A 19,593-nucleotide genomic window follows, 5' to 3' on the forward strand; every position below is an offset into this window, starting at 1 on the left:
GATTTACTCTGTATATATTCCTATGTAAAAATTTGACCCCCTCCCCCATTGTGCCCCCACCCTATTCCCGGGGATCATGATTTTCACAACTGTGAATCTACACTACCTAAAGATGTTTCCACACTAGTGTCAGCTTTAGTGTGTGACAGAATCTAATTCAGTTTTGTCAGCAAATTTATTTTAGTGAATATATTCAACCATAAAGGTCTGCTTAAGGAGGTTGATTTGTATTTTTAATTGGAAAAACTACAATAGCAAAACTCTTTATTCTTTAACCAACAGCAATCTTGTATAAGTCATTTAATTTGAACGTGAAATATGTTTAATTGAGTTTTATATTTTATATATATCAAACATTTGCCCAAATTTTTTTTTCAGCATTTAAATAAATTACTCTTTAAAATCTTAATGACTTTTCACAATGTAATGGCAATGGTAATGCATTACTTTGCTCATGTAATGGCAGGGTTGTCTCTAAGACCTGGGAGGCGGGGAATTTCCCCGCCTAAAGTGACGTAATTACCCGGCTTTTATTGCATTTCAAACACAATCTAGCTATAAGGTAGACCTCCAGATCCCCTTCTACTTTTTTATTTCTCCCTTCTACTTCAATTTTTAGAGACAACCCTGAATGGTAATGTAATGCATTACTTCAAGAAAATCAAGTAATGGTAATGGTGATTTAATGCTCAAATTCATGAAGTAATGGTAATGTAATGCATTACTTTACAATGTAATTCGCCCCAAGCCTGCCTACCAGCAATGAAAAAATTGTTTAAATTAAAATAAACTTTTCCTAAAAAAATCTTAACTTTTTATCTGTATTTTGTTTATTGTGCTAAATTTTATTAATGATATTGCAAAAAATTCATAAAAAGTAATTAAGTAAAGTATTAGCCAAATAGGGCTAAGTGATGAGTATATATACTGTCGAATCATTAGATTTCGTAACGGCTCAATTTTTGTGGAATTCATGGGTACCTCATATCAACGAATTCTCCACGAATTAATAAATTAGGGTTCCTTCTGTTGGTATAAGAGAATACACAAAATTACGTCCCCAAAAACCTGTAAAATTTAAGCAATCCACGAAAATTTGCCTTCTCGAATTTAAGTGATTCCACAGTATGATCTTAATAAAAGGACTTTTGTGTGATCTGATATTACCTTGAAACTTGACCTACAAACATTATTCAAGATCATTGCATACTCATTGATCAAAGGCACCATGTGTTTGAAGTATGAGCCAGATTGGGGCAAAGGGAGAGATTACGTGCTCTAGGCAAGGAGTTTTCATGACCTTCACATTCGACATTGAAAATAAGTCCAAGGTCACTGCATACATTTTAACCAAAGGAACTATGTGGATGATGTATGAGACAGATTAGGCAAAAGGGAGTGAAGATACGCTCCGGACAAGTGATTTCAGATGGATTGTAGGGCACCCGCAGAGCAGGACCCTAATGAATGCTCTTAATCTACTAGTTTGGTTGAAATGTACTTGTTCACAAGACAGACAGATGTCTTCATTATAATTTTATTACTGTCTCACAGTCTCGCCTACTCATAATTAACTGCTTATGGCAACCAATAACACATACTTAATTAAGTATGTGTTATTGGTTGCCATAAGCAGTTAATCAAAAGAGTAAACTCTAATTAGGGATTCACTGTATCCTCGCGATTGTTCGTTTCATAATTAGCACTTTTTCTTTTCGATTATTGCCAATTTATTCTTGAAAGATCAGAGGATTTATTCTTGAAGAAATCTGATGATAGTTAATTGTTTTGAAATCAGTATTTCATTAAAGGTATTCAAAATACGATACAAAATTCATAAAATTTTGATTGGACTGAGGTGTTTTATGTATGGTCCGCTATGTCTTAAATTTTGGGCTGAACCATCCTGGCCGGGCGTTTTTGGGATGAACGTCTGTAAGACAGGGTGTCTGACATTCACTTACACCATACATGTACATGTATATAATGGTGCCAAAATAAACAATTAAAAACAAAAAGTTACCATAGATGTAGTTTTAATCTTAAAATATGACATGTACATATATTAATACAAATGGGTATATAACACTTGGCCTTGTATAATAACAAATTCCACCTGTTCTTTTTAAACACTATCTGTCTGTCACCTAATTAACACAACACATCTTCATCAACATGATTCATCTTGCCATTTAATTAACGCACTCTCTCATGTACACACTCGCACAAAGCTGGGTAATCCCTAGATTGCGACATTTACGAGTAATTCACACTCGGTAATTGTCGCTGTCGGTTCAAATCCCCGTCGGAATCAATATGATTTTCAGTGTTAATTGACATAGATTTGTTCCATGTACTAACAGAAAATGTCTACATCTAGCTTTATCAGTTTATTAGTTAATTAAAATTGAATGATATTTGTCACATACTTCATGTTATATATACACTCCATATCACATTCTTAAAGTCGTGTGGAATACATTATCTCCTAGATTGTGAACAATAAAGCATCATTGTCTTTTACTGCATCTACCATGTTTTAAAACCATTCATAACAAACAATGAAGAAATCTGATGTAAATTTATCTCAAAAAACTGGCATGAAATAAAGTTAAATGACTCTTTTTATATGTACCTTAATATATTTTTTCATGTGAAAATTGATAAGCATTGATTTTAATGTACACATTTATATAATAATACTTGGGAGGTAAGAAAAAAAAACTGAAAAAAAATAAGTAAACCAAACTATGATCACACATTGTGTACAAAGTTAACAAGTTGATCCTAGACTTTGTCATACTCTGTATGTCATACACTGAACTAAATTTACTGACAAAAATGGAATTAGATTCTGTCACACACTGTACTAATACTACCATGGCACAACTCTTGTTAAGGAAATGCGTTTGGTTCACTGAAAGAAGGATGGGAGTTCATGACAGGATGCTCACACATACACGACCTACAGCTAAGCTGTTTGATTTTGTGTTTTAAAACTTTTACAAATGACTGACTTAGTGAGATCAACAATGTATATATCAAATCATATACACAGATTTAAATGTAATGGTACTATGGTAAACTATAGTTTGTTTAACAAAAAAAAATTCTAAGCAATTAAAAAAACATAAAAATGAATTTATATGGTCTTATATACATGTAGATGGTTGTGGACTGAGTAATATTGCGCCTGTCACTTTATACGTTTCATCCAGTATTTCATTACTTTTGTATTAAAACAGGACAGAAAATGTAATCCGTATCATTCAATTCTTGAGTTAATCAGTTAAATATCAGCTTCAACTGATAATGTAAAAATCATAATGATGCAACAAGGATATTAAAAACAATGAAAAATAAAGACTGCCATACAAGTTACCAAAAAATGGGCAAAAGAGAAAGGGAATTTTGATTATATAACTATAAGTTCTATATAATTTTAACGTTTTATTCTTTTTTTAAGCAACTGTATTATAGTTCCTAATTTTATTCAGCATATGGTATACAGTTCGTTATTTTAGGAGAACTGTCTCGATAGGAAGTTGATTGGTTATTTACTCCGTTACACAGAGTTCCTACAGTATTACTCTCTCTCTCTCTCTCTCTCTCTCTCTCTCTCTCTTTCACAGTCTCTCTCTCTCTCTCTTTCTCTCTCTCTCTCTCTCTCTCTCTCTCTCTCTCTCTCTCTCTCTCTCTCTCTCTCTCTTTCACAGTCTCTCTGGTTCACAATCAAAATAAAAAAGAGAATGACCAACATTCTGAAATCAAACAGATGTATAGTGACTGAGCAGAAATTTCCATGCTGACAAATTCTCTACACACACACATCATGGCACATCATAACGACACAATAACACGCCGACCAGAGGAACCAACATTCAGGTCTCTATCCTAGACCAATCAAAACTCACAACTCAAATAAACTAGTCTGTTCACAGAACCACGTAAGGAACGGTTGACGCAGTCTACAAGGCACTCTGAAGACGATGAGGATGCGTTAATTGTCGACCGCTTATCTATGTCATTTCAAGCGTTGAGCGGTGATAGGGACGAGCAAGCGAGGTCATCTGAGTGGTTGAGGGCTGCAGCGACTTGAGGGCCTGTTTAGATTCAGGGAACTTGTTGTGGTAGAGCTCCAGTCGTAAATACTTGACCGTCACTAGGCGACCTGTACAAAGTTCAAGGAATTTATTACAGTATTTTAGATTGTATCCCACCATCATTAATTATGTACAAAATATACACAATTAGAATTTTCATTGCTTTCATAAATTGAGCATTTGGACATTTAGATGTCATTTTCTGTGATCAAGGTCTACAAAGAAATTGGGAACAGGAGAGTTCTATTAAACATGCAGTACTTTGTTGTGGATTTCACGCAAGAGAGTCATCACAGAACATTGTAACTTACATGAATTTTATGAAAAAAATTCCAGTTATTTCAACAAAATGATGAATGATGTTTTTAAGGCATGTGAAATACTAATCATGTAATTGTTATTTTATATAATGTAGCACCAAAAAAGAATTTTCCAAATGATTTTCATATTGAAACAAAACATATTTATGTGTATGCTCTTTGCTCCCTTGCAAGGTTCGTGGTACAGTGTTTTGTGTGATAACACTGAGTGCAGTGTGAGTAACAACTGAATGTCAGTCAACAGACTGAGATTTAATTACAGCCTTCGGTTCTTGTCTTACCATCAAACCACCAGTCATCACAGAACATTGTAACTTACATGAATTTTATGAAAAAAATTCCAGTTATTTCAACAAAATGATGAATGATGTTTTTAAGGCATGTGAAATACTAATCATGTAATTGTTATTTTATATAATGTAGCACCAAAAAAGAATTTTCCAAATGATTTTCATATTGAAACAAAACATATTTATGTGTATGCTCTTTGCTCCCTTGCAAGGTTCGTGGTACAGTGTTTTGTGTGATAACACTGAGTGCAGTGTGAGTAACAACTGAATGTCAGTCAACAGACTGAGATTTAATTACAGCCTTCGGTTCTTGTCTTACCATCAAACCACCAGCCATGTAAGGATTTATACACCTGATAGGCCGTCTCACAGCTGTTACACTTCATGTACACACACCCCTGTAAAACAGAACACAAACTTTAAAATAAGTTCAAATAGCTGTTACAACTAATCTACCCACACCCCTGTCCAATAGAACAGACTTAATGTAGCAGTTTAAACTCATCTACACACACCCCTGTCAAATAGAAAACATATTTATTTCAGTTATTACATTTCATGGACACACAAAAAGAACACAAATTTATTTCAGCTGTTATACCTCTTGTACACACACCCCTCTAAAAAAGAACAAAAAAAATAGTTCAGCTGTTACACTTCATGGGCACACATCTCTGTCAAACAGAACAGGAAAACATTATAACCTCTTCATTTCACACACTACATTAATCTTATCAATGCTGTTACATTTCATCTACACACACCCTTGTAAAATAGAAAACAACCAATCACAGCTGTTATCTTAACATTCTATTAATGCTGTACCTCTTTAGAGTTAGCGTCTACGAAGATATGGAGAATTCCCTTGATTCCTTTACACTTCTCCAAGATGGCGTCCTGTACATTGAGCTCCCAATCTTCATCTGTTTCCCTACAAATAGATAACCACTGAACACATTGAATGGAGAACTAAAAATATACATAGATATTCAGTAAATAATATCCCATTGCATACACTGCAAAACAGAATACCCATTACATGTTCGGGTGTTCCATTAAATTACATTAAATTTAGCGATAATCTGCCCAAAAATTTTAAGCTTATAAAATATACTTCATGTTTCTTGGAATTAGAAACACAAAGAACCAAGGAAAGATATGGCATTTGCTTCAGTCAGATAAATAAGAATCAAACAAAATAGGGAGGCAGAGAGAAAGAGAAGGGGACAGATAAAGATGGGAAAAAGAAGGAACAGAAATGAAGAGATAGAGAGGACTTACATTTCAGCATCGAACATGTTGCGTATTTTGAGGCAGGGGGTGGGGCTGTAAGGCAGGCTTCCCCCACTACCGGAGGTGGCATTGTTCTCCCCGAATGCTAAAAACAGACAGACACGATCAGTTCAAAGCAAACTGGTTTCAATTATATAATGTGGTAGATATATTGCGAAATGATTCAGGTTATGAAATGTTCTGAATTTCTAAGATATGCTACATACTATTACAGTAGTAACAATACTGATTGATTAAGCTGCTCTATAGTAAGGTACATATACCAACACTGTTATTCCTGATTCTATTTTCAGTTATTATAGCATTTAATATCTCTGTAGTGTGGTACATAAATTACAGCAGTAAGGAGGCCTGATGGTCAAATAATTACCCATTAGATCAACCTAAAATGTCTAGATATGATTTGTTTAGCTCAAAACTATGACTTAATAAAGTTTAAGCTTTGATATAAAGGGGCATAGTCACGATTTTAGTCAAATTGTATTTTCCTGTTTTTATTATTTGCAATGCTTTAGGAATGCATTTCTAATGATCAAATGAAATTAGGGTGCCTGTCGTTGAGTTTCAAGCAAGATACAGGGCTTACAATTCTTCTTCATGTAAACAAGGCTTGTGCCCTGTTTTTGTTTACATAGGTTCAATATACCGTAATGTCTCGTGTATAATACGCACTCGTGTATAATACGCACCCCCAAAGTTGACCAAAAAATGGCGAAAAAACAGCAGGTCCTATGTATAACACGCACCCAAAAAATGGTAAAATCAACGGCCGCCATTTTCCCCCAAACTATCGATGTTTCATGTTAATTTTATAATCCATGCGCAATTTTCTTTAATTTTGAGATCGGAACATAGCACAGACGATGAAAATCGACGGCCGCCATTTTCCCAAATAACTATCGATGTTTAATGATGATTTTTTAACCCAAGCGTAATTACTGTAATTTCGTGATCGGAACATGGCCTAAGCGATATTAGAGTCAAAGTTCTTACACTTTTAATTAAAAAGGACGGTACGATTTACATGGGCGGTATCAAATATCATTTGACACTTCGTAAAGAGTTTCTTACAACATCGGAGAAGTAGAAGATCATCATACGTAGAGAAGAACGGCAACCGAGCTTAGTGCTTAAAAGTAATAATGTTTGCAGACATAAACCAGAAATTATTTAATTGATTAATTATAGTCAAACCCTATGATTGTTGTTAAAATAAACATTGTGAAGAAACGTTCGTATGTCGTATATCGTCATTATCAAGTCGTACAAATGATCGATGTAATTTTAGCAGTGTCTATGTAAAGCAATAACGTTTAACTGCATAACGGGACACAAAGTAATTAAGTTTAATAAAATCAGAATAATTGCTTATCTACATGCACTTGAAAACACCCTGTGAAGTCCGACACCAGAGAGGTGCATGCTTCTGACACCGGAAATTGTTAAACAAACATTGACCACGCGCCGAGTCAACAGGTGGCTGCTTACGTAATGGCGAATACACTGGCGATATTAAAACTTGTTTGGTGCAAGAAATAGTGTTAAGAGAGGATAAATATTTCAATACATGGGGAAAAAAATTAAGAATAAGGTATTTCTGATGCAGTAAATTTAGTATACACTCATTCAATTTGCATAACACGTTATATCGGCAGTCACTACTCCCGTGGTATCAAGAATCACGGCTTGAAAAAATGGGGTACAATTTTGGTCCTATGTATAACACGCACCCCCCACTTTTGATCAAATTTTGGCTGAAAAAAAGTGCGTGTTATACACGCGACATTACGGTACCATTAAAAATCTTTTTAAAGCTGGTTTGTCTATCTGATTATTCATTTTAAGCATAAATAAACAGTATCTAACGGTCAACACATTCATTTTAGGTCTAAAACTGGAATTTTCACTTCAACATTCAAAATGTAAACAGTTTGTTTACATAGCGAAGAATTGTAAGCTCGCTTATAAATAACTCATCAAATGACACTCAAATTTTGGTTGCCTATAACAAATGCCTTACTGAAACATTGTAAACATTATAAAATCGAAAAAATAATTTTTGACCAAAATCGTGACCATGCCCCTTTTAAAATTTGAATATTTTGCTATATATTTATATAGAGCTCTTCTTTTTCAGGAGAATAATATTTTGTAAAAATGGTGCCATGGCCGTCCAGCCTTCTTAATATTTGTGCTGATAAACCGTCTTACCTTGTCCCTGCCAGTACTTCCCTCCATTGGAGCAGGCCTACAGAGATACAAAGAAATAATACAATATCATTGAATCAGGCCTACAGACATACACATAAATAATACAATATCATTGAATCAAGCCTACAGAGATACAAATAAATAATACAATATCATTGAATCAGGCCTACAGAGATACAAATAAATAATACAATATCATTGAATCAGGCCTACAGAGATACAAATAAAGAATACAAAATCAAAACAGCTTTTATACAGTACTGTGGTTTCATCATTTTTTGTTGAGCAATAATTTTTGTGCATAATATCGTTGATTTTATTAACTAAAATTGTCGGTCTAAGATACCAGTCAACAATTTTTATTGCCAAAATTGCACAATATACTTTAGAATATTAAATAATGTGGGGCCATCCTTAAAAAAATTTTTGTTTTGCCTAAAGGTTTCTAGACCCAGGAGGGAAGGAGGGATTTTTTTAAATTTTTTAAACTTGAAGTTTAACTAATTAAAAATTGGTAAAAAAAAAATTAATCATATATAAAAGAAAATTCTTAATTTTTTCTTAATAAAACTTTATCAGCTATGGTATTTCAATGAGACGGAAGGCAACTCCAAACAAACAATAATTTTATTTTGGCCTGACATTAAATCATAGGTACTAAGTAACTTTAAATAATAATTAAATAATGTAAACCAACCATATTTCATACATCAATAGAAATGAGAGAGAGAGAGAGGGAGAGAGAGAGAGATAACTGACCGGAAGCCACCTCCAGACAAGGAATTCCTCGCCCTGCACCGATTGGCTCTCTATCCGAATCCGAGACTCGTTGGCCTCGATAAACTTGACTGCCTTCTCCCAGCGTGGCCTCAGCTTCTGTCTGTTAATGTAAATCGCAACTTCTTACCACACCATAATCTAGCAGGCGGACTGAGCGAATTTAAACAATGTGTGTGCCTGGAGCTGGGTGAGGAAATGTTCTACCCCATGGAGGTGGAAATGGGAATGTTCTACCCTGGGGTGGTAGGTGATTGAGGGAATGTTCTACCCTGGGGAGGTAGGCAGGAAATATTCTACAGGGTTCGACACTAACGCGAGACCGGCGGCGCGAGTCAACAAAAAATTGGGAAGGTCCACCAACGGTTCAGGACCTGTTGGACCGTCGGTCCACAACAATTTTAAACTTTCATTATAAAAATTAATTTCTTAATGCAAATTCTTACATTGAAAATGACAACCACAAATGAATAAATGAAGTTTTGTGATTGCGGTAACTTCATTAGAATTTCCTCATAAAGAGAAGTTGAAGTAACTCTGTCTTATGAGTTCAAGATTGTGTAAATTAACCTCATTAGCAAGAAAACGATAGTTGACTAGGGGGTGAGGAAATGTTCTACCCTAGTGTAAGGGAGTGTTCTATCCTTGGTGGGTGGTTGAGGAAATGTTTTACCCTGGGGAGGTGGTGAAGCGATGGTCTACCTACCTCTGCTTGGGGGGTAGTAACTGATCCCGGACGTGAGACACTGGGATAAACTCAGGGTGTCGACTGTTGTCCTGGTGAAGCTCGTAGTTATCCTTGACCAAATCTACAGGAATAAAAAATAATAATAGGATCAAAAAGTATTAATGTTGTGGTATGTCAAAGTTTTCATTGACAAATCTACAGGAACAGAAAAACACTGATCAGAAATCTACATTATACAAACAAAGGCTTGGATATTATCCACATCATACACAGATTTATGATTTTTTTCACACCACACACACAGACCTAAGATATCATCCACATCAAAACACAGACTTATGATTTTATTCACCTCATACAAACATACACCTATGATATCATACAGTATAATTCAGACCTATGATTTTCTCCACATACAGTATAATACAGACCTATGATTTTTTCCATATCATAAAACACAGACTTAAACAATTTTAACATCATACAAACACAGACCTATACTTTTTTTTAACATCATAAAAACACAGACCTATGACATCATACAGTATAATACAGACCTATAATTTTCTCCACACACAGTATAATACAGACCTATGATTTTCTCCACTTACAGTATAATGCAGACCTATGATTTTCTCTACTTACAGTATAAAACAGATCTATGATTTTCTCCACATACAGTATAATACAGACCTACAATTTTCTCCACATACAGTATAATGCAGACCTATGATTTTCTCCACATACAGTATAATTCAGACCTAAAATTTTCTCCACATACAGTATAATACAGACCTACAATTTTCTCCACATACAGTATAATTCAGACCTATGATTTTCTCCACATACAGTATAATTCAGACCTATAATTTTCTCCACATGCAGTATAATACAGACCTATGATTTTCTCCACTTACAGTATAAAACAGACCTTTGATTTTCTCCACATACAGTATAATTCAGACCTAAAATTTTCTCCACATGCAGTATAATACAGACCTATGATATTCTCCCCTTACAGTATTAAACAGACCTATGATTTTCTCCACATACAGTATAATTCAGACCTAAAATTTTCTCCACATACAGTATAATGCAGACCTATGATTTTCTCCACTTACAGTATAAAACAGACTTATGATTTTCTCTACATACAGTATAATACAGACCTATGATTTTCTCCACATACAGTATAAAACAGACCTATGATTTTCTCCACATACAGTATAATACAGACCTATGATTTTCTCCACCAGTTCAAACACACACTTCTGTTCCTTCTCCATTCTATTCCGGTGATACCGCCAGCTGAGGAAAGCAAGAACCATAACTCCAACACCTGTTAATAAATTGAGCTAACATTAAGATAAAAATTCAAAAAACTTAAATGAAAAACTTACCAATCCTTGCTTAAATTATTTTTGAAAGCATATTGATGTGGTTTTTTAAATAAATATGTGCTTATTTACAAGCGTCATCAAAGTTATATATTCTTGCAGCTTTTTGAAGACAAATTTAAATTGACACCTGGAATTGGTTATACTATGGATTGTTTAATAACAAATGAGTTTGACCTAAATCTAATACTCATAAAAAATTAAGAATGTATTCACCAAATTATGTCCCATCAAAAAAACTGTCAAAAACTTTCCCCTAAGTATTTTCATGGTTCCGCAATAATTCAATTATTTTAAGAACCTAATAACTAGGGCTGGGACGATTCTGTACTTAGCCGATTCGGTACATATCACGATACATGAGATGCGATACGATACATATCACGATGCATTGCAACTAAAACATGAAAAAGGGTTAAAAATTTAATTAATCTGTCGATGTATTACCGCAGGGATGGGGTAATTGAAAAAAAGAATTTTTAATTGAGTGTAATTAATTACATTTTTCAAAGTAATTGAAAGTAATTTGTAATTGAGTCTGTTTTCAATTACAAGTAATTGAATGTATTTAAATACATTCCAAAAATATTGTGTATTTTCAATTACTTTTCAATTACATCTCAATTACTTTTTTTTCCAAGTTTAAAATATAAAAAAGGTGTCTTATAATGATAAATAGATTTTATACATGTTTGGCATGGACTTTTGTTTATGCAAAAATTAAATGTCCCATAATGTTTCATATGTTTATACAGCATAACACACTGCCCAGGGCAATAGGTAAAGATCTAATTTTGTGGAGGTGTGAACTCCTCTAATACCCAAGACCCCCCATTGATTTTAGACTTAAGGGAGTCAAAATATCTCATTCTTGTGAATTATAGCAATTATTTATATACCGATATGCTGTACTGCCGAAAGTTGTACTTTCTGAATAAACATAGTTTTAATATGTGAATAAAAATTAATTCACTATAGAGAAAATATTATTCAGAACCAAAAATGAACGCAATGGTACTTAATGAATTTAATGTTCAAGAAATTTTTTCTAGAAATTTTAAGAAATCTGAACTGACCTATACAACCTTTAAAAACATAACCGTACATAAAGCTCTGAATATCTTAATGCTGTTAATATATGTATATGTTCTCAAGATTTAAAAAAATAAACTAAAGTATTTGAAATGTAATTAATTACATTTATCAAAGTAATTGAGAGTAATTAATTACATTTTTTAAAATCAATGTAATTGTAATTGCAAGTAATTGATAAAATTGTCAATGTATTTGAAAGTAATTAATTACTTTTCAAAGTAATTGACCCCAACTCTGTATTACCGCATGTCCAAAGTTATTTTGATATATTTAAAATGAGCGTTGCACAATTTACAAATTACTTAAGTCTCATATACACTACTTTTTCATAAACAAGTAATCCAAAAGTTGTCCACACTCCAGATTTATCTTCCTAACAGTTTTGACAACTTTACGAGGTTTTCTGCCATCTTTGTACTTTCATATTAGGCGCGCAGACTAAAAATAGCCGATATATGAAGCTCGGATATTTTTGGAAAATAAAAAAACGTTCGCTTAGGTATCGTTGTATTAATGGTAAATGTATCGATCCAAATATCGTCAAAATAAATACCATGATGCACCGGTGCATCGCTGGATCGTCCCATCCCTACTAAAAACAAGAACAGAAGTAAAAGCAGATAAGTTTTCTTCCTTCTTTTGTTATTTTTTCCCCTCCCTTTTATTTTGTTACCTTTTTCCCCTATCCCCCCCCCCCCCAACTTTTTTTTTTACAGAAAAACCTTATCAAAGCATTGCTCTGCTTTAGGATTAGTTCCTCAAAATGAACTTAAAGGATCCAGCTTGGAGGATCCAGGTCACTTTAACTTACAGCTGAGTAGCAGCACTAATCCATACAGGATCTTCTCCAGGGATCTCCAGATCCGGGCCACTAATCCCAGATTGGGATCAGCCTCCAGGTAATCTATTTGTGAACTGTTAACCACTGGATTCCCTTTTTCATCGTAAGCTCTAAAATATATGAGTAACACTGAATGAAAAACAGCAGTAAAAGTCTACAACATGTTGTTAACAAAACTTCTTTTACAAAATAATATTGATTTAAACAGTGCACTTCACTGAAATGATCATTATATGTGTACCTAAACAATTAAACATTGTAAACATTTTTTATATATCAGACCCTCTCATATGTTTTTGTAAATTCAACCAGAGTCAGATTATCTGATATACAGCTCTCTGCTGTGACCATTCCTGGTTATTACATGTACCTGATGTTCCATTGGGGATTCAGAATTATCAGTTCTTTTGCTTCATCCTGAAAAACATATTTGACAATATAGAAGCCACAAAAAGAAATTGTCTTTCATTCATTCAATTACCTCAATGTTTTGTATCCTTGCATAATGATACTTATTGCAGGAAAATCATCATATCTTTGTCAACTTTCTATATAGCAGCACTGTACATCTTATGATAATGCCTTGAGAGCTATTTGGTGTTTCCTCTTAGCATCTTACGCATGTCAACATGTTGAAGTTAGACAATTTTTTGGTTGAGATACAACACCATATTCACATCCTCAATACATGAATCAGCATTTATAAAAACACTACTTGTAATTGTTCAGTTATAACTTGTGTCTTACCAAATTTTTGCCTTTTGGTATATCTTTTTCCCAAGATTCATTTGGTACTTTTTTACCATTTCCTGCAAGAAATGATATATGCTATAAGACAATGTGAATGTTATACAATGTCAATATGTTTGATGTAGAAAATAAATAATAATTCTCTTTCAAAAATTTTATATTATGAAATTAAAATGAAAAAAATTAATCATTACCACTAAAATCATCTAGTATCTTTCAAACATTGATATTATAAGACTTTTGCATTAAAAAATAATTTTAACATGATTTACATATTTTTCCCCTATTCTAAAGATGGCTAATTTTTTCTTGAGGTCTGGATATATTGCTTCAACCTGTTCATCACAAAATATTTAGATTTGCAAATACCTTTCCTTGAATGTTCAAACTGAAGGGCAACCTGTTCATCACAAAATATTTAGATTTGCAAATACCTTTCCTTGAATGTTCAAACTGAAGGGCAAAAACAATTCTGTGTCAACTTTTTAACAGGTCAAGAGGTCATATCTTTGTCACAATGAACATCACCTGAGCGTTTAGTTTAATTAATGCAATATTAAGTACTATATTAAAAACATAATTACATCTATAATTCATAATAATCTGATTTTCTCAATCGCACAGAAATAAATGACAATCTTTGAAAGTTCACAGGAATATGAACTTGATTGATACATGATCAAATCTTTGGACTTGACAAGATTTGATAACATGACAAAGACCATATCCAAGTTAATATTTTCACAAAGCTATTCAATATTTCTTAATTAGACCAACCTTCATTTCTGAGATATTCTTCAATCTGATGTACTATCTTCAGAGCCTCGGAACACTGAAAAAATGAACCTTTATATTCATACACTTTAGCCACTGAAGTTTACATATTATAATTTCTGGAAAATGAAATCCAATCTAATAAAACTGTCATCATAAAATGCTAATTAAAATCCATCCCTTTATTTGGTTAAAATTTGTGAAATTAACACCCTTTACACAAGAAAAGAAAATCGACACTGTAAACCAACTCTTATTCGCTTGCGATAAATTTTTGCAAGGTTAACGAGAACCTCATCCTTGGGACTATTTCTCGCTACAAGTCAGTCCTTTTCTTATGGTGTTTGTTACAACATGGGTCTGAATAAGGCTTCATCGCTAACATTAGTTGCTGCAATTTGCAAACAAGTTTTTCAGTTGTTTATCGCAAAATAAAGTCACTGCAAATAAAAGTTGTTTTACAGTAAATTCCAAGTGTTACTTTTCACCAGATTATAATCGTACACAGCATTACCTTTGATTCGTTTTTTCCTATGGGGAACACTACATCTGTTTTTCCTACAAAAAGTGAGAATAAATTCTTTCATAAATGTACCATAAATAAACTGACAGCTAAAGCATACTAAAACAAACTGATGTTACTGTTAATGAAGCATCGATTCTGTCAAACAACGAACATAACTTCTTTAAAAAAGTACTGTAAATGTACAACATTAGGCTGTGTATTCTATTTAGCGCTTTTGGCGGATTGCACCATCCGCTAAATTAAGGACACCGCTAAATGCAATACATATATGAAAAAGAATAGTCACGTTCAGAAATACGCTAATTCAAATCTACGCCAACTTGTTCAACAGGTCCAGCACAATCTCCAGATTTAGCTATATAGCTTGAATAAGCTAAATAGCTATATAAAGCTATTCAAAATAGCTTAATAAAGCTATTTATATGCAGTTTTTGAAGAAAATATTAATTGTAAGAAATGGACGAAAAATCGCAATTAACTTGCTAATAATATTTGCGCCACTGACCATTATAAACTTGACCCAAATGTAAGATAGTTTTAACACTGCAGCTTTTTAACACTTTTAAGCAAAAAATATATTTCCATTGTTTAGGTAACTGTTCACCACTTTGTGTGCAATGAGGCGTGGATAAGTATGATTTCTTCTCATTGTGATAAATTATTACCAATCAATTATCTTGTTTACCATAACTGACCTCCTTTATATTTCATTCAAGAAGTAACTGTGTGGTCATGAATCAGTTGCCCCAAAACTTTTAGTGCTAAGTCTCTTAAGGAGACGCAAACTTATGAGTAATCTTTACATGCATTGTTAACAGAACAGTTCAAAGTTGAAAAATATCATTGCACTAAAGTGCGATTTTTTATACATACTGAAAAAATTACACATTTAAGAAAAATGTATGACAAAATAGCTTAATGAAGCTATTCTGAATAGCTTAATAAAGCTATTTAGCTTATTCAAGCTATATAGCTAAATCTGGAGATTGTGATGGACCTGTTCAAAAACTAATTTCCGCCAAATATCGTAGACGCCAAATATAATACGTTTACAGTAAACTATTTGAAAAAGTTGCAAACATCCACATACCCTGTTCTGAGTTACCATGGTTACTGCTGCCTGTTTCTTGACGTAGGTAAATGTACGTGGCACCCACAACCAAAAAGAAACCAATGACTATACACAGAATGCTCGTAGATATAAATGAAGCTCGGGGTTCGTATGAATGATCAAAATGGCCGTCGTTTTCATCCTGTCCCTCCTTATTATCTGTGATATTATTCAGCTTGCTGGGTGAGTACCCAGACCATGTCGTATTCTTTTCCTCTTTCTTTGGTTTTCCTCGGCCAATAGACCGGCGCTGTTTTACAGAGCGACCTATGGGTGACTCGTAATTATCAACATAACTGTCTTGTAAATGGAAAGTCGTGTTCATCGACTTGTTCTCCACCTCGTAGACACTTTCCTCGGGGTCAGAGTCAGTGAATTCATTCTGATAATCAAAGGAATAGTTCCTGGAATTATTGGCTCCGTCCACCTCTTGTGACAGGTCCGGATATAGGGATTTGAGGGGGACGCTGGGGGCTGCCGCTGTCTCACTGTTGGTACCACCTACCCCACTTTTCCTTGTGCTACGACGAACTCCGGCGCGCGTCCGAGGCGGAGAAATCTCTATGGTATCTGTTTTAGAGTATGATAACACCGGTCCTTTCTGGGTACTTTGTCTCCCGAGCATGCGTCTAATCGGCCCCGCAGTTTCCTCCTCACTTTCTTCAGCAGAACTGAACTCGATATTTTTTGTTGGTCGGGCACGAGAAGGCGTCGTTTTCTTCCCTTGATTGGCAGGTCTGTCGCGAGCTTTGAAATGGTTCAACTTTTTTATCAATATTGGCCGCTTTTTTCGATCGATCGGCACTTTCACTACTTCGCCATAAGCTTTTAACTCTTCCACAAGTTCCTCGTCTGTAATTTTGTCCGCCATATTTGCGGCTTACACCGGAAGTCTTTAAGTAAACACTGCGCATGACGTATATGTGACAAAGGAGCGGATCTAAATATTTACCAATATTAAACAGTAGGCATGATACAAACTACCAACAACTTATAGCAGATTACTTTGTTTGTAAAGATTTTTTCATATATTCTTAAGTTAAACATTGAGCTACTTTTGATTTTTTAGGTTTTTTAAAGAATGAGATTTTAATTCCCCCTGTTCTAATGTAAAATTCAATGCTTCCTCATTGTGGCCCCACACTACCTCTAGGGATCTTGATTTGTATGCTAACGGAGGATGCTTCGACGTAAATTAAAGATTTTTTGGCCAATTTTTTGAGAAGAAGATTTTTAAAGATTTTTTTCCACACAAATTACAGATTTTCTGGATAAATGGTTTTTGAGAAGGTTTTTGAAATATACCAACAAATTTTGAATAATTCTAAATTACATGTATTTCCCTTTAAAGGAGACCTGGCCCTTCATTTGAACAAACTTGATAGCCCTTTTTCGAGGGATACTTTTTGGTCAAGTTTGTTTGAAATTGGCCCAGTGGTTGTGGAGAAGAGAATGAAATCGTCAAAAGCGACAACAACGAAGACGACCGACAACGGGCAAATTTTGATCAGAAAAGTTCACTTAAGCCTTCGGTTCAGATGAGCTTAAAAGTCAATCAGATATATGTAACCATTTTGCAAAAATACATGGACAGGAATACATTTTAAAAACTTTGAAATTTTCTTTAATTTTGCTATCATTTGGATATTTAGGATCACAGGGTTTAGAATATTTTTTTTTTTTCAAAAATATTGAAGATATTGAAAAATAATAATTTATGAGGAAACAAACAAAGAATACACAAAAACAAATTAAAAAAAAATAATTTAATTGATGTCTATTTGAGTCAAATCAGGGGACGGTATAATCTGGTATATGATATTCACCAATCAAGGGCCCTGGGAGGAGGGGGGAGGCATATACAGTATGAGAAATCGCGCGTATGGTAAAACCCTCCCCTTGAGTTTGTTTCCTCAAAACCTTTAGCTGCAGGACTGTAGCTCCCGGTCTGAAAAAATTCGGATGGACGACCTGGGAGGCACTGTAGCTCCCAGGTCGTCCATACGAATTTTTTCAGACCGGGAGCTACAGTCATGCAGCTACAAAACTTTTAGCTATCACCTCATATTTGTCCGTTTTTAACTCTGAATCATAAACACTCTGTTTATTGGATTGTTTTTTTTAAGTTTCATCACATTTCACTTCATTGTAAACTAGGCTAGATGTTCATTTTATATTTTAGTTTTTAAAATTCCGATTGTGTGTGTGTTTTTGATAAGCTATATTAATATTTCTAAATTTATAAACTCAATAGCTTTTTTTATCCTCAAAAAATTGCCAACATGGTTGTTGTGTATTCATGAAAATATTTTTTTTGAAAAAAAAGAAAGGGAAATTAAAAGGTTACTTTCCGAAATCCTAAAAATCCTAATCCGTGGGGGTGGGGGGTGGGGGGCAAGTATACTCTTCAATTCAATTTCACTGTTTATTTCCTTATTTTCTATTCAATTTTTACACGGTCACAGAAAAGTGGGGGGCCAACTCCATGTTAATTCAATTTTTTGTATGTAAATTTAATTTTTAATTTTTTTTTTTTGTGTCTTCTTTGTTTCCTCATAAATTATTATTTTTATAGAAACATTTAAAATAATGAATAAATCCGTAGGTTTTATAAACTATAAACGTAGGTCGATTACACGAGATTTTGAGATCAATATTAGCTGCGGCAACTTGGGGTGAGTCATGATGATCTTAAAATAGCCCCATTACATCATCCTGCCGAGGTTTGGCGATCGAAGGGTGTGTGTTAGGGGTATATCAAAATCCCTAAAACTTTAATATTCAGGGACAGCAGGGATTAAATTTTCGTCAAATTTTGGAAATCATTTGAATGTACTACCTGAAGTTACTGGAATATTAATTTGTCAACAATCAGTTAGAGAAAAAAAATGTTATCATTATGTAACGTTGGGATTTAAAGCGAAACTATTGCGGAGGATTTATTTTAAGTAACAGCGTGAATTCCACGCCAGGCTTGGCGCGCTTCTACAGGTATCAGACTCATACCTGTGACAGGTAGGTGCTAAGTGTTCAGGTGATGGTGTGGCTGGGTCGGCGGCCGGTGAGTTCCATTATTTACAGCTCATACCACGTGTACCCATCGTAAGGTTAGAAGTGTCACTGTGCTTTTATACAACCATATTCAGTGCTTTTACAACCACATTCAGTAATAATTTTTAATTTTTGTTTTCTGAAATTTATATATGTTTTATTCATCGAGACATTTTTATATCCATGATGAAGAATATATCTAGTTATATAGTTCACGATATTTGCTTCATGCAGGTACTTGTTATTGGGGGGAGAAGGTAAAATGAAAAAGGTCCCAACTTTTTATTCATCGAGACATTTTTATATCCATGATGAATATATCTTATTATATAGTTCACGATATTTGCTTCATGCAGGTACTTGTTA

General features: G+C 33.9%; 1 protein-coding gene across 1 annotated transcript; it reads right to left on the reverse strand.

Moving 5' to 3' along the window:
- Positions 1-2,019: 2,019 nt before the first annotated feature.
- LOC128169148 (inner nuclear membrane protein Man1-like) lies at positions 2,020-17,067 on the reverse strand. Its single transcript, XM_052835311.1, has 14 exons — positions 16,156-17,067; positions 15,054-15,097; positions 14,543-14,597; positions 13,763-13,824; positions 13,386-13,432; positions 12,986-13,125; positions 10,920-11,021; positions 9,701-9,803; positions 8,977-9,097; positions 8,218-8,254; positions 5,995-6,091; positions 5,539-5,644; positions 5,033-5,111; positions 2,020-4,171 (listed from the first exon to the last, which is right to left on the reverse strand). Exons 1-14 carry the CDS (start codon positions 17,045-17,047, stop codon positions 4,020-4,022), a joined length of 2,037 nt encoding a protein of 678 aa, XP_052691271.1. The 5' UTR covers positions 17,048-17,067; the 3' UTR covers positions 2,020-4,019.
- Between the last annotated feature and the right edge of the window lie 2,526 nt (positions 17,068-19,593).

Source organism: Crassostrea angulata, unplaced genomic scaffold (assembly GCF_025612915.1).
Source record: "Crassostrea angulata isolate pt1a10 unplaced genomic scaffold, ASM2561291v2 HiC_scaffold_102, whole genome shotgun sequence".
NCBI lineage: Eukaryota > Metazoa > Mollusca > Bivalvia > Ostreida > Ostreidae > Magallana > Magallana angulata.